The following is a 13,239-nucleotide window of genomic DNA, read 5'->3' on the forward strand; positions in this document are numbered from 1 at the left end:
ATCTCCTTGTATTCCGTCCGCTTCGCAAGAGATTTCCAGGAGCAGGCTTCTACGAGACGCCAACAAAGATGGAAACGGGTCAGTCTTAAACAGCGCTCGGGGACGACGAGTCAAGAAGGAAAGACGAAGAACTTACTGAGCAACCCATCAGCCCAAGCACCGTCTCGCTTCGTGTTCTCCAGGATTCGAAGCACATCCTCTCCGACATCTGAAAGCGGGGAGGGTCGAAACACGACTCAGTTTCAAGCGACGCGGTTCGAAGGAGGAGAGAAAGAGAAGAGTAGACTCACATCTTCCTCGTTTAGCGAGATCCATCATCCTGTCTCTAAACTCCTCTCCCATGATCCTTGTTCCAAGCACAGGATCCGAGACGCTGAGCTTCACCATGCCTCGATCTCCGTCGATGTGGCCAAAGAGACCGGAGCCTTCCCCAAAGTCCTCCGGAAGGAAACGACGAAAACCTTCGCTGGAAAAGGGAACCAGTAGATAAGGAGACAAGGTTAGCTTCGTGACATGGGTGATGGTCGAGTCGAGCTCGAAGAAAGAGAGGAGGAGAGGGCGGGACGAACATCAGGTTGGCGACCTCCAAAGCTCGAGGTGAGTCCTTCTCCTTTCCAGCGATCTTGACGGCACGGTTACGTCGTACCTGTATCTCGTAGAAGAAGGGGTAGCCGGAGATCGAGTCCGTGAGACGATCCCCGAGGAGTCTAGGGCTGAGGCCGAGGAAAGGAGTGATGGAGGTGTGGATTTGATCGTACTAGGGCGAAGGATAGAAATCGCAAGTCAGTCCGGTGGGATGAAAAGGAGAGATGCTTCTAGTATCGTACTGACGTCGTCGACCTGATGGGAGGAAGCCAGAAACGTGATGTTCAGCGTGAGAGTCGCACGCGGACGCGTCGAAGAGAGGAAGAGCGAAGGAGGACAAACAATGAGAACGTTGTTTCGCTGAGTGAACTTCCACCAATCTTCAAAGCCCTTAGGAGGAGACCTTCCGTATCTCAGTTTGTAGGTTTGGACTGCTTCAGCACTGAAGAACGGGAGGGAAACAGGAGAGGGTCAGAGGCTCGCGATCAAGTCTCGAAATCGAGAACGCACAGAGTTTTGCTCTGCCTGTGAATGAAAGAAGAATACCGGTCAGACGAAGACTTGAAGAGGTGCAGATGCTCGTCTAGACTGGCCTTGAAAGTTGGTCCTCCCATTTCTGTTTCGCCTCAGCCATCAACAGCCTGCACAAAAAGAAGGGAACAGCGGTGAGCTCGACATTTCCCTTCTCTTCTCCTCTGTGCCCCCCTCGCCTTTCAGCAAAGCCCCAAAAAATCACCTAATAGGATGCCCCTGTTTCCATTCAGTCTCGCCCGCTGTGACCGAACCATCCGAGCCCTCCTTCAACCAAGAGTGCTGCTCGAAGCGAGTCCGAGCTCGACCAACTTTTGCGTCGTCCAGCGGATGGGCCGACGAGCTGTGGCCTCCAAATAGAGAAGGTAGGAAGAAGAAGGTGAGGAAGAGGGCGAGCAGGAATATGAACCTCTGGGCAGGACGAGGAAGGCTTCTGTAGAGGGAGACGAAGGATCTTGAGGAGGAGGAACGCCGATGAGGAGGCAGGGAGAGGGAGGGTTTTCGTCGAAGTGCAGAAAAGGATACGGGCAGCTTCGGGGCGAGGAACCTGGGTGGCAGCTTGGATGAGTAGGAAAATGGTTAATGTAGTGGAGTTTGGGTCAGGTTCATGTACATTCAGAGGGAAGGGAGTCAGGGAGAGAGGGAGGAGGAGGAAGCTCACAGGCATCGTTCGACGTTGAGCAAAGCTGATGGCCTATTGTAGCTGTCGAATCGAGGTGAGAGAAAGATGAAACGGATCGGTTGAATAGGTCAAGGCAGGGAGAGGTCCGGTGACTGGGCTGTAGACGGTGAGGAGAGAGAAGTAGGAGGAGGGAGGGAGGGAGGAAGGAGAGGAAGAGAGTCGAGCATCATCATGAGCTTGCTTCGTTTCTTACTCGAGCCGAGCCTCTATAGGAGTCAGGTAGGGGCCCGGAGGTCCAAGAGTCAGCGCACTGTGTATAGGGGTTAAAAAAGCTCCGTGGGACCTTGTATTCGTCGAAGGAAAGGGGAAGGAGGAGGAGGTCGAAGCTCACTTCGGTTTGCCTCCGGACGTCCACGCTCCGTCGCCATGGAGATAACTTCTGCACACTTTCGAGTCATGACCGTACATATCACAATCCTCGAGTTCTTTTGAGTTTTGGGCGAGGGGAAGAGTCTCGAGTTTCAAGCTGAAGAAAAGAAAGGGAGGAGGCGAGCGCGCGTCTTCTCCCTTCGAGTTTGTAGGGCCGATGAAGATCGTCCGGAGGTCTGTGAGCGACAGCATATATCTAGCAGCTGCTTACACACAATAGAAATGAAGAGGAGGGGGCAAAACAGACAAGAGGAAGATCAAAAACACGGGGAGAGAATGAAACACGACGACGGCGACGAAAGAGAGAGGTGCATCGAGCTTGCATCGAGAGGAGAGTACAGAGGAGATGATAATGCAGCGTCTCAGCATAGCTATTTCTATCCAAAGGGTCAAAAAGGAAGAAGAAAAGGAAATAGTCAGGTAAAGACGCATCGAAAACGCGTCGCGGTTGAAGGCGAAAGAAGACTGGGACGAACGCTATCGGTCTCGCTACAGAGAAGGTCATAAGAGCATCCTTCCTCCCATAGACTGTTTACAGAAGGATGAAGAGGTTTCAGAAAGAGGGCGGACATGAGTTGCGACGGGAGAAAGAAAAAGGAGAAAGAAACGCCTCGACTCACCATCGCGTCTCGATCATGAGCCATCGCTCTTCGGTACTCGAGCAGGAGTCGAAACATGCTGAGGAAGAGGGGGAAGCAAAGATGGAAGAAGGTCAGCTCTTTGTCGAGGCAAAGAGAAGAGGAAACGCTGGGAAGTCGACGCGTCGAACTCACTACGCCTCCATGTCTTCCCACCGCCAGTGTTTATCAACAAACTGTAGCCCCGCCTCGCTGATCTGCTTCCCCAGTTCGAAATTTCCATCCGATACTCCTGGAATTCCGAGGAAGAACGTCGATGAATCTGGGAGAAGGAGAGACGAAGCCAGTCAGCGAACGAAGTTTAAGACGAACAGCGAGAAGAGTCACTCACGATAGAGATCCGAAAGATCGAGGTTAACGGGGACGTAATGTAACCAAGGAGTGAGCCATTCCGTGTTCCACTCCGGGAAGATGGTAATCTGAAGAGGAAGGAAAGGCCAACGACGAAGGTCGGGTCAGTTCCGAGACGCGTTGAAGATCGAACGATGCTGACCTTGAAGACGACCTGCCCCATGTTGAGAAGGCTTCGGAACCGAGAGGACCCTAGGAGATATACAGTGAAATCTGTCAGTCGAGTGTCAAGTGAGACAGAGGGTATTCGAACTCACATCCGTTCCCATCGCTTCGAATGGAAGAACGAACGAGGACGAGAGTCAGTTCCGCATCTCCCTCCTCTCTCTCTCTCTCTTCGCCTCGGACGGTCAAAACGCACATATCCAAAGCGTATCTGTACATCGCAGCATCCTCAGGATACAAATCGTCCGCCAGCTCAATCTCCTCGTCCATCTCTTCGCCTGTAAACCCGACACCAACATCAACGTCGAGTCAGCTTCTCCTCTTCCTCTCTCCTCCCTCTCGTCGAATCGGAGACTCACAAGTCCCGTCCTCCTCCGTACACTGAATCACGTTACTGATCCCCACGTTGAACAAATGCCCGTTCAGATCTCTCACGTCAAATCGTTTCCTCGAGACCTCGGTTCGACTCCAGAAGTGGTTGCGAGACTCGACGAGAACGTCGACGTTTCCTTCGATGGTGTTGGTGACAGAGTATAGCCTGATTCGATGGGAGTTTCGCCAGTTGGTTCGGTTGGAAAATTCGTCGCCTGTGGTTGAGCCTCGCCAGAGGATCTGCATCAAAGATCGAAACGCGACGCGTCAGGTCTTGTTCGTTCAAAGGCCGCAACGGTCTGAGAGGAAGCGGGAAGAAAAATCGACAGAGACAGATGAAATGCTCACCTGATTGATCTTCTTCTCGTCCCAAGGAACAGTAGGGCTGTACTCGCTGAAGGCGTCGAGGGGGGTGACGAGGATTTGGTTGGAGTGGAGGAATTTCGAGAGGACGAACTGAGGGTTGAGAGTTGGGTCACGAGGGTGATCGTTGCTGTAGGCTCCATGATAAGGGATGAGAGAAGGGTTGTCTGGAAAGGAGTGACGGACAGAGGTGGGTTAGCGAGTGCAACGGAAGGAGAGGATGGGAAAGGACGGGACGAACGACAGAAGTCGAAGGATTTGAGATGATCTCGAATGAAAGAGACGGAAGCGTTGGCAGCTTAAAGAAGGAGATGTGAGTCAGCCGGTATGACGTTCAATGGGGAAGGAGGACGTGAGGAGAAAGAGAAGTCGCACCCTCGTCCCCGAAAACGTCCTTCTTTGACGCAGGTTTCCGTTCAGCGAGCGATTCCGACGAGCAGGCCTCTGCGAAACGAAATACGCACATCAGTACACGCTGATACCACAAGGCACCGAGGAGCAATACAACTCACGAAGCAATCCCCTTCGCAACGGATCCTTGGGTCGGTGATGAACGTTCTCCATCGCTTGAAGTTCGTCTTCTTCGACGTCTGCAAAAAACAAGGCACAGTCAGCTTATCCTTCTCCCCCAGATCCTTCTCCAGAAGCTCTGCGCTCACATTCTCCTCTCGTCGCCAAATCCATCATCCTCTCCACAAAGTCCTCTCCCATCACTCTCCCTCCCAAGTCATGATCGAACAGACTCATCCTCACCACCCCTCCGTCCCCACCCACCTCTCCCAGAAAGCCCTCTCCTTCTCCAAAATCCTTGGGTAGGTAGCGTCGGAACCCTTCCCTGCGAGACGAGAGGCGAGGGGGCGGGTCAGCTCGACGTGGGTCGACGCGTAGGTTTCGAACTCACAGCAGTTGTACCATCGACTGAGCTCTCCAGGAATCTCCTCTCTCCCCAGACGCCTCAAAAGGACGTGAGCGCTGAATCCGAAGCTCGGAGGAGTAGATTTCGTTGGCGAGGACTTTGGCGAGACGAGAGCCGAGGAGGAGAGGGTTGAGGGCGAGGAAGGGAGTGATGGAGGTGTGGATTTGGTCGTACTGGGAGAGAAGAAGGGATTGAAGGTTAGCGAGGAAGTGATAAAAAGAGGTGCAGAGAGACCTACGTCGTCCACCTGGATAAACAAGAGAAAAGGGAGCCGATCAGCTATTAGAGACGCAACGACGCGTCGAGATGGAGGGAATTGAGTACGAACGATGACAACGTCGTTGGACTTTGCGAAGCTCCACCAGGCGTCGAAACCTTTGGGAGGTGAGCGACCGTATCTTAGCTTGTAGGCCTCGACTGCTTGCTCGCTGTGAAAGGGAAGAGGAGGTCAGACTTGACGTCGACGAAACCGACCTCGAGCCTTCGACGAACTCACAGCGTCGTGCTCTGCCTGTTGGAACGAAGAAGAAACGTGGTGAGCCGAGATCTCTACGACGGATATGAGGAAGACATATTCACCTCGAGAGCTTACTCTCCCATTTCTGTTTTGCCTCAGCCATCAGCAGCCTGGCAGGGATCGAAGGGTGTGTGAGCTCGACTCTTCCCTCCGTCCCTCCTCCTTCACCTCAACTCCCTCGAAAGCGACAAACAACTCACCTGATAGGATGGCCCTCCTTCCAATCCTCTTCCTCCACCTTAACCATCCCAGCCGAATCCTCGTGCAGCAACCAAGCTCGTTCGTTTCTGCTCAACGACTCCTTCGCCGCGTTGCTCGTCCGGTCAAGAAGAGCTGAAATGGAGAAGACCGAGAAGAGCACCACGACGAGGACGAGGAATCGGCGAGTAGGTCGAGGGAGGTGTCGAGCAGTTTTTGAGGAAGAGGAGAGGTTACGAGAAGAAGGAGGGAAGAAGGCCTTGATTCGACGAGGGACCTTGAGCTTGAAGGAGGCTCGAGGGAGGTTGGTGAGGAGGAGTTTCGGGGAGACCTGGAGGACAAGGAAGAAGAAGGGAGTGAGCGGGCTGGTCGGGGAGGAGTATAGGAAGGCAGGAGAAGGAGGAGGAAGCTCACGGGCATCGTTCAGAGAGAGGAAGAGAGAGGAGAGGAGAGGTCGAGGAGAAGCGAAGAGATGGATCCCTTGGAGCCGAGGATCGAGTTGATGCGTTTTGTTGTTGAAATATAGATGAGAAGGTAGGTCGAGAGGGTGCTGAGGGTTGATGGAAGTTGAGATGAAAAGAAGGGGCGAAGGTCTCAGTCTGGAAGGTGTTGAGGGAGAGGGGTCCTGAAGCGGACCGTGCCTTGGGCCTCTCTCTCTCTCTCCCTCTCGATCTCTTCCTGGTCATGGTGTTCAGCGTGATCTCAAACGGATGAGGGGAGTGAGGTGACGAAGGGGAGCAAAGAGAGGGTGGAAAGGGGGAGTTTGAAGAGCTCATCGTGGATGGAGGAGAAGGAGGAGAAGGAAGAACGAAGCTCCCGTTTTCGAGCTCAACGCGTCTGAGGAACGGCAGGTTTTCCGCTGAAATCCTACTGAAAACATGCTCTAGAAGTGGGCTAGGCTCTCGGCTTCAATACGTTTCTCTCTCAGCTTTCCGAAACTTGCAATGAAAAAAAAAACAATCCCCAGAAAAGGACTCCGAGAATTTCAGCCCTCTGGCCTCCTGCTCCTTCAACTCCAACTCCCTCTTTCTCTTCCTCTTCCTCTTGCAGGATGTCCAACCCCGCTACCCTGAAGCTCTTGACGCTTCTCAACGTCTCCGCTATCTCCTCTACCAACAAGCGTCGTCAATCCTTGCCTTCTACGCCTGCTTCGAACGAGCCCAAAGTGATCAAGAGGAAGAAGAGCGTCGTCTTCCCCGACGAGCTCGAGAGCGGACCCAGTGGAAGTGGGAGCACTCACTCGACTCCTTCCAGGAAGAAGGTCAAGGTTGTAGTCCCCGCGGAGGAGGTGGGGGTCGCCAAGGCTGCTGTTGGAGGAGGGAAGAAGGGCAAGAAGGAGAAGGAGCTCGCTCAGAAGGAGGAGGAGGAGGACTCGGATGAGGAGACTGCTGCCGGAGGTGAGTCTGAGCTTTTTCTCGTAGTAGGGTTATGTTCAGAGGCCTCGTTTCCGTAGCTTGGAACAACTGGAGAGCTGTTGGGTCTCTTTGTCGGGAGGAAAGAAGGGAAGGAAGAACGGTTGAGCTCGAGCTCATCAAAAACTGGCTCGCGTCTTGTTCGAGCTCTGCCGTCCCATATCTGAGCTTGAACACAGTTTCAACGCCTTGTATACGTTTGGCAGGATGTCTTACTGATATCTGGCGCTTCACTTTTGCTCTTCAGGCCCCTCCTCCATGTCTACCGACGCTTTCCACACCCACTTCGGTCCCGAACCCTCTTCCTCCTCCTTCAACCCTGCAACCATCGCTGCCGCCACCGAAGGACGATGGAAGACTTCCAAGAAGTCCAAGGCTGGACTCGGGAAGCTCGTGGAGTACCTGCCTGAAGGAATCGTGGATGGAGAGGAAGCCTACAAGGCCAAGGTTCGTTCGCTCTCTCCTTTGTTGCTTCCCTTTCTTCCTTTTCCCCTTCGTCGTTCGAAGCTGACCTTGTTGATCCTTTTCTCGTTCAATCACAGGTCATCGATACCCTCATGCAGCAGTTCACCTCCCTCCCTTCCAACGCTTCCTCTCCCGGCGGAGTCGATCCTCTGCAGGACTCCGTCCTTTCCGTCGTTGGAGAGTACAAGGATCTTTACCTTTCTCGACTCGGTCTCGCTGAGAGGGAGAAGGTTCGAGATGCCGTCCTCCTGCATGCTGTCAACCACGTTATGAAGTGAGTCTCCTGACCTTTGCTCTTGAGCTCTCCACCCTCGCTGACTCCCGTTGCCTGTTCCTCTTCTTCGATCATCAGGACGCGTCGTCGAATCCTCAAATCCAACGAAAAGCTCGCCCACGAAGCCGCCGCTCTCTCCGAATCCAAAGCCAAAGCCAAATCCATCAAACTCGCTTCCGCCAACCCCACCTCCCTCCCAGCTCCCGTCCCCATCCCTTCGACCGCTTCCTCCTCAACTCCCTCCACTTCCTCCACCTCCGATCCTCGAGACCAAGGGTTCACCCGTCCCAAGATCCTCATCCTCCTACCCTTCCGCTCCACCGCCCTCCTCTGGATCAACGCTCTTCTCTCCCTCTTCCCTGCCGATACCCAGTCCCAAACCGAGAACAAAGCGAGGTTCCTCTCCGAGTTCTCCCTCCCCCCCAACGTCAGCGACAGGCTGGTGGAGAAGGCTAGCGAGTGGCCGGAGGATCATGTGGATATGTTCAAGGGGAACGTGGATGATAACTTCAGGGTGGGAGTGAAGGTGACGAGGAAGGCGGTGAAGCTGTTTGGAGGGTTCTACGGGAGTGATATCGTCGTCGGGAGTCCGTTGGGACTGAGGATGAGTATTGAGAAGGAGAAGTGAGTCTTCGAATGTTTCTTTTCGTCACGTCGTTTGCTGTGGGGGGGGGGGGGGGGGGGGGGGGTGGAGAGGTGTTAAGCTCGTGCGATGGACGGTTCAAGGACGACGCGCTGATCGATTCTCGTCTCCCCCTTTCGCAGGTCCTCCGACTTCCTCTCCTCGGTGGAGATCGTGATCGCCGATCAGCTCGATGCTATGTCGATGCAGAACTGGGAGCACGTTCAGGTTCGTCTCCTTCTTTCCGTCGTCGTCTCTCGTCTCTTTCTTCGACTAACCTTCGCCCTCGCTCTTCGTCCCTTTCAGTTCATCTTCTCGAAGCTCAACGCTCTTCCCGACGACGCTCACGGATGTGATTTCTCGAGAGTCAAGCCTTGGTACCTTGATGGACAGTGAGTCCCTTTTCTCTTTTCTCCAACACCCTTCGAAGTCTCGACGCGTCCTGACGACCTCTGCTCTGCCTTCGCTCCGCCCCAGATCCAAGTTCCTTCGACAAACCGTCCTTCTCTCCGCCTACGAAACCCCTGAGATGCGATCACTCTTCAACAAGTCCCTCACCAACATCGCCGGAAAGGTTCGAACCGAGGGGAAGTACGAGGGAGAGCTGGTCAAGATCAAGCGAGGAGTCAAGCAGGTTCGTCGACGCGTCACTTTTCTTTCTCTTGCATTCCGACTCATCTAATCGCTTACGCTATTGTTTTTTCACTTTCGCTGCAGACCTTCTCCCGCTTCGAATCCCTCGATCCCAACTCGGAACCCGACGTTCGATTCGACCTCTTCACCACCAAGTTCCTCCCTGCCATCCTCAAATCAGCCGTCATGTCGTCCAACACCATCATCGTCGTGCCCAGCTACTTCGACTTCGTCAGGGTTCAAGGATGGATGAGGAAGCAAAGCGGGATGAGCTTCGCGGCGATTTCAGAGTGCGTCTGCGTCTTGCTCTTCTCTCTTTCTCTTCCTTCGAATCCTCGACGCCCCTTCCTGACCTCGGCATGGTTTCCTTTAAATTCTACCAGGTACTCTTCCAATCAAGAAATCTCCCGGGCCCGAACGTCCTTCTTCAAAGGCTCGAAATCGCTCCTCCTCATCACCGAACGTTTCCACTTCTACCGACGCTACCGACTTCGAGGAGCAAAGACCTTCGTCTTCTACCAACTCCCCGACCACTCGGTCTTCTACCCTGAGCTCGTCAGCTTCGCTTTCTTGCCCTCGAAGGACGGAGAGGGAGAGGAGGTCGAGGTGGACGAAGGCGAGGTAAGCACGAGGGTCTTGTTCTCGAAGTGGGACTGGATGAAGTTGGAGAGGGTTGTTGGGTCCGAGGATGGAGCGAAGATGGTGGCTCCTGGCGCGGAGAGTGTGTTTACTTTCATTTAGATGGATGCGGTGCGATCTTTGAGAGGGTGTGAGTCAGAGAAGAGAGAAAGTTTTGAAGACGTTTCATCGATCAAGCGATCCCGTCCGAATGAAGCTGAGCAGCGAGCTCCATGTTTCTTGTTCGAGCTTGTGCACTTCTGCTCGAAGAGTCTTCGCTTCGGCGTCTGGACAGAGGAATCCAGCAAGAGAAGAGTCAGTGAAAGAAGAACGAGGGAAAGATCGAGACGACGCGTCGACTCACCTCTCTCCGCGAGGATCCTTATCTGCTCGTCCAAAGCAGCTTTCTTTCTCATTCGAAACGCTCGAGCACCTATAAGAAGCGAGATCGAGCAAATGTGGGGATGAGATCAGCTTGATTGGGGCGGAGCTCGAGAACCGACGACGCGTACGGACTGTGAAATGAGCTTGAAAGGATGACACTCACTTGAGCGATTCACTGCTCTCCTCCTCTCTTTCCTAGCCAGCTCCTTCTCCGTAAGGATCATTATCCCGCTGGGTCTCTCGCAAGCCTTCCAGTCTCCCTCCTCGCTACTCGTCGAAGAACGAGACGACGCCGATGTTTCCTCTTCCAGCCTCCTCCTCCTTGCGTCGACCTCGAAATGGATTGGGTCGTATCTCCGCTTCGAGGTAGAAGAGCTGGAAGGAGTTGAAGAAGCGAAAGAAGACGAGGAGGAGGAGGAGGAGGAGGAGGGCCCTGGTGAACTTGAGGATGAAGAAGGAGAGGGGGATGGGAGAGAGGGCGAAACAGTGGTGCGAACGTTCGAGGTTGGAAGGTCGAAAGGTGTGAAGATTGAGGGATATCCGTAGGAGAGCGGGAGGATTGGATAGACGAATGGCATGGTTGAAGGAGGAGAAGGAAGAGGGAGGGGACCAACTTGGAGAGGTGGAAGCGGGAAGCGAGGGGTGCGGCTGATTGGTGGATCGAGAGCGGCAAGCGACAACTTCGATGGATTTGCGAGGGTGAAGCTTTTAGAGGTGTAGTTGGGAGGTGAAAAGCAGGTCTGCGCTCTGCAAAGAAGGAAGAGGTGAGAAGACGATTGCCTGGGCAAGGGGAGAGGTTTTGTCCGAGGGAGAAGATGGGGGAAGAGTCGAGATTACGCTGACGTCCGTTTCTCTGAGAAGATTTTGAGGTATTGTTTTCTTGCTGGGAAGGACTTCGAGAGAGAGGCATAGGGAGGTGAAGAACTGGAAGCCTGGAGAGAGCTGGTTTGAAAATCGATCGTGCGACGCGTCCTCCTCTCCGATGCCACGAGTGAAATTCTCCTTGTAGGATCCCAACGGCGCTGCCAGAGAAAAAGAAAGTCTTCCTCATCATTACCTGGGAGGGTGAGAGGGGCGGAAAGTCGTTCGAAGGATGCACGGAGATGGCGAAGAGACAGTTTGGTTTCGTCGTTTCGACGCGTCGTTCGACTCCTCTCCAGTCCAGGCGAAGCAGAGAGAACGAGGAGTCCGCAAAGCGCATTCCTGATAACACATTGCGAGGAAGTCAGTCAGCCGTCGACTCTAGGGTCGTTTTCCGACGAGCAAAGCAAGGCAAAAGGATACAGATCGAGCCGAACAAAGGAAAGCAGCTGCAAGACGTACAACACGCGACGATAAAAAAAGGCAAAGCAAATCTAGTACAAGGAAACCGGCCACCTCTCCCTAATCTCTGAACTCGTACGCTGGAGGAGCAATCGATGGTGCTTCAGAGCTCGTCCTCCTCCCTCCTCCTGAACGCATCAAGCTCACTCCAGCGTCTTCTTCCTGCTGGTGATGACGAGCTTGACCAGACACAGAACCGAGGAGAGGAAGGTGGGACGTTGAGCCTTCGAGTCCAGTCTGAGGGGAGGAGGTGGTGGGAGTGTGACGGGGAGAGGAGTCGAAGGGATTCGTCGGGGAGTTGTACGAGTAGAGGTGGGAGTTGTTTTGAGGCGAAGAGGAGTGCTGACGAGAGGAAATGGTAGAGGTGTTGATGGGAGGTGGTTGATGAGAGTGAAAGGCTGAAGAGGAGGAAGCGGAGGTTGGGTGACGGGAGGAGGTCGCTGAGGGAGGGAGGGAAGAAGACGCGTCGAGGAAGGGAGGGTGAGCTCGAGCTCGAGAAGACGAGGAGTAAAGGCCCGAACCCACAGTTATAGACGGAATTCGAGTCTCCAAAAGGGTTCTGCTTCATCCTCTCAGCATCTCTACTTCCCCACTGACCCTGACCAGCTATATCACCCTCCCTCGCAACCGCAACCGCTTTCCAGCCCTCGAGCTTCCTCGTCAAGACATCGTCGTCCTCTCCCGCTCCTCCACCCATCTCCCTCGTCATCATCCTCCCCATATCCTCCTCCTCAGTCCACTGCTCGTCCTCCCTGCGGAAAGATCGACGTCTCCCAGCCGTCGTCGTCGTGGCAGCCTCTCGACCTCCTCCTGCTCCTTCGACGAGTCCTGTCACCTCGGTCTCGGCGAGGATGGATTGACGAGGAGCGAAAGGGGTGAGGCTGTAGGCTGGATGGTCCAGCTTCTCGGCTCCTAAAGCTTCTTCGTTTCGACGACGACGACGGCGGAAAAAGAGGATGAGGAGGGCGGTGGTGAGGAGGACAAAGAATCCCAGAACGGAGCCCAAAGCGATAGGAAGGACGAGGCTGAGGGAAGAACGAAGGAGATCAGTGAACGAAACGAACGAGAGGGTATATAGGGGGTCCTCACGTAGGTTTCCCGTTGTTGTTGTTTTGATTCGAGGAGGAAGAGCTAGAGGAGGAAGCGGCAGTTGAGCTTTGAAGGAGGGAGGGGAAGAGGTCGAAGGTCAGCTCTCGTTCTTGAAGAGGACTTTCAACAGTCGACTGGAACGATGTACAGAAAGATCAGCTCACCTGGCTGCTGGGCATGGTCTGCTCTCAGGCAGACGACAAAGAGGAGAACGAGTTCAGCAAAAAGGCAAAGGGACAAGAACAAAGGTTCTCGAGCTCGAGCTCCCTCCCTCGTCCCTCCTTCACTTCTCCTCCAGTCCCTCTCCCGCCTACAACTCACACATGAGTCACTCCGCCGTTATTCTAGACCCCACCAGAACATCGAGTATATCAGCGTCATCTTCTCTGAGCGGCAACCAGAGGAGCAGCAAAGAAACGAGGAAAGGTGAAGCTCACCGGATTGATGGCATAGCACTCTGTCACCCCAAAGGAATCGGTCACGGCTTGACCACGATCGTCCGTGTAGGTGAGAACGTCCTCCGTATGGTAAACATACGCCATTCAGAGAAGGGAGGAAGGGGGAAGGGGGAAGGGAAGGTGACGGTTGGAATCCGACCGAGGGCTTGACCTCAATCCTCCTCCCCGCAATCGTCTCGAGCTCGCAGGTTCAGTCGGTCGCGTCACCGTTTCCTCCCCCTCCGTTTTTACGGAGAAAAGACGGAGCAGATGCCCAGGTATAGATAGGCTCTCA

The 13,239-nt window shown here is 54.2% G+C and overlaps 5 protein-coding genes across 5 annotated transcripts; 1 reads left to right on the forward strand and 4 right to left on the reverse strand.

Moving 5' to 3' along the window:
- Positions 1 to 2,400: 2,400 nt before the first annotated feature.
- On the reverse strand, positions 2,401 to 5,637 carry BDY24DRAFT_398543 (uncharacterized protein). Its single transcript, XM_076641702.1, has 19 exons — positions 5,552 to 5,637; positions 5,469 to 5,483; positions 5,301 to 5,400; positions 5,211 to 5,219; positions 4,958 to 5,145; positions 4,716 to 4,891; positions 4,569 to 4,646; positions 4,432 to 4,500; positions 4,298 to 4,354; positions 4,042 to 4,223; positions 3,681 to 3,933; positions 3,518 to 3,599; positions 3,414 to 3,427; positions 3,299 to 3,348; positions 3,137 to 3,224; positions 2,941 to 3,067; positions 2,788 to 2,845; positions 2,644 to 2,695; positions 2,401 to 2,538 (listed from the first exon to the last, which is right to left on the reverse strand). Exons 1-18 carry the CDS (start codon positions 5,590 to 5,592, stop codon positions 2,669 to 2,671), a joined length of 1,614 nt encoding a protein of 537 aa, XP_076493975.1. The 5' UTR covers positions 5,593 to 5,637; the 3' UTR covers positions 2,401 to 2,538; positions 2,644 to 2,668.
- A 55-nt stretch (positions 5,638 to 5,692) lies between these two features.
- Positions 5,693 to 6,456, reverse strand: BDY24DRAFT_398548 (uncharacterized protein). Its single transcript, XM_076641703.1, has 2 exons — positions 6,102 to 6,456; positions 5,693 to 6,018 (listed from the first exon to the last, which is right to left on the reverse strand). The coding sequence occupies exons 1-2, from the start codon at positions 6,371 to 6,373 to the stop codon at positions 5,781 to 5,783; spliced, it is 510 nt and encodes a 169-aa protein (XP_076493976.1). The 5' UTR covers positions 6,374 to 6,456; the 3' UTR covers positions 5,693 to 5,780.
- A 901-nt stretch (positions 6,457 to 7,357) lies between these two features.
- UTP25 (rRNA-binding ribosome biosynthesis protein UTP25) lies at positions 7,358 to 9,834 on the forward strand (the record flags this gene model as incomplete). Its single annotated transcript, XM_076637525.1, has 8 exons — positions 7,358 to 7,546; positions 7,642 to 7,838; positions 7,917 to 8,462; positions 8,604 to 8,688; positions 8,767 to 8,852; positions 8,938 to 9,094; positions 9,178 to 9,383; positions 9,477 to 9,834. The coding sequence occupies 8 exons, from the start codon at positions 7,358 to 7,360 to the stop codon at positions 9,832 to 9,834; spliced, it is 1,824 nt and encodes a 607-aa protein (XP_076493977.1).
- A 50-nt stretch (positions 9,835 to 9,884) lies between these two features.
- BDY24DRAFT_398550 (uncharacterized protein) lies at positions 9,885 to 10,903 on the reverse strand. Its single transcript, XM_076641704.1, has 3 exons — positions 10,259 to 10,903; positions 10,076 to 10,144; positions 9,885 to 9,998 (listed from the first exon to the last, which is right to left on the reverse strand). Exons 1-3 carry the CDS (start codon positions 10,671 to 10,673, stop codon positions 9,898 to 9,900), a joined length of 585 nt encoding a protein of 194 aa, XP_076493978.1. The 5' UTR covers positions 10,674 to 10,903; the 3' UTR covers positions 9,885 to 9,897.
- Positions 10,904 to 11,314: 411 nt separating this feature from the next.
- Positions 11,315 to 13,127, reverse strand: BDY24DRAFT_398552 (uncharacterized protein). Its single transcript, XM_076641705.1, has 5 exons — positions 12,945 to 13,127; positions 12,829 to 12,851; positions 12,672 to 12,689; positions 12,508 to 12,573; positions 11,315 to 12,443 (listed from the first exon to the last, which is right to left on the reverse strand). Exons 1-5 carry the CDS (start codon positions 13,047 to 13,049, stop codon positions 11,522 to 11,524), a joined length of 1,134 nt encoding a protein of 377 aa, XP_076493979.1. The 5' UTR covers positions 13,050 to 13,127; the 3' UTR covers positions 11,315 to 11,521.
- Positions 13,128 to 13,239: the final 112 nt, after the last annotated feature.

The sequence above is a fragment of the Mrakia frigida genome (assembly GCF_051309035.1).
Source record: "Mrakia frigida strain ATCC 22029 unplaced genomic scaffold BDY24scaffold_30, whole genome shotgun sequence".
In the NCBI taxonomy this organism is placed as follows: domain Eukaryota; kingdom Fungi; phylum Basidiomycota; class Tremellomycetes; order Cystofilobasidiales; family Mrakiaceae; genus Mrakia; species Mrakia frigida.

What these genes read in the sequence shown, in the direction of transcription:
- BDY24DRAFT_398550 (XM_076641704.1), bottom strand. Translation starts at nt 10,673, where the DNA reads ATGCCATTCGTCTATCCAATCCTCCCGCTCTCCTACGGATATCCCTCA. An exon ending in GAGAGCAGTGAATCGCTCAA is followed by an intron (nt 10,145 to 10,258) that starts GTGAGTGTCATC and finishes CGCTTCTTATAG; the next exon opens with GTGCTCGAGCGTTTCGAATG. An exon ending in AAGGATCCTCGCGGAGAGAG is followed by an intron (nt 9,999 to 10,075) that starts GTGAGTCGACGC and finishes TCCTCTGTCCAG; the next exon opens with ACGCCGAAGCGAAGACTCTT.
- BDY24DRAFT_398552 (XM_076641705.1), bottom strand. Translation starts at nt 13,049, where the DNA reads ATGGCGTATGTTTACCATACGGAGGACGTTCTCACCTACACGGACGAT. An exon ending in AGTGCTATGCCATCAATCCG is followed by an intron (nt 12,852 to 12,944) that starts GTGAGCTTCACC and finishes GGTGGGGTCTAG; the next exon opens with AATAACGGCGGAGTGACTCA. An exon ending in AACAACAACGGGAAACCTAC is followed by an intron (nt 12,444 to 12,507) that starts GTGAGGACCCCC and finishes TTCTTCCCTCAG; the next exon opens with CCTCGTCCTTCCTATCGCTT.
- BDY24DRAFT_398548 (XM_076641703.1), bottom strand. Translation starts at nt 6,373, where the DNA reads ATGACCAGGAAGAGATCGAGAGGGAGAGAGAGAGAGAGGCCCAAGGCA. An exon ending in CCTCTCTCTGAACGATGCCC is followed by an intron (nt 6,019 to 6,101) that starts GTGAGCTTCCTC and finishes CTTGTCCTCCAG; the next exon opens with GTCTCCCCGAAACTCCTCCT.
- BDY24DRAFT_398543 (XM_076641702.1), bottom strand. Translation starts at nt 5,592, where the DNA reads ATGGCTGAGGCAAAACAGAAATGGGAGAGTAAGCTCTCGAG. An exon ending in CAAATCCTTCGACTTCTGTC is followed by an intron (nt 4,224 to 4,297) that starts GTTCGTCCCGTC and finishes ACTCCTTTCCAG; the next exon opens with ACAACCCTTCTCTCATCCCT. An exon ending in ACGAGAAGAAGATCAATCAG is followed by an intron (nt 3,934 to 4,041) that starts GTGAGCATTTCA and finishes TCTTTGATGCAG; the next exon opens with ATCCTCTGGCGAGGCTCAAC.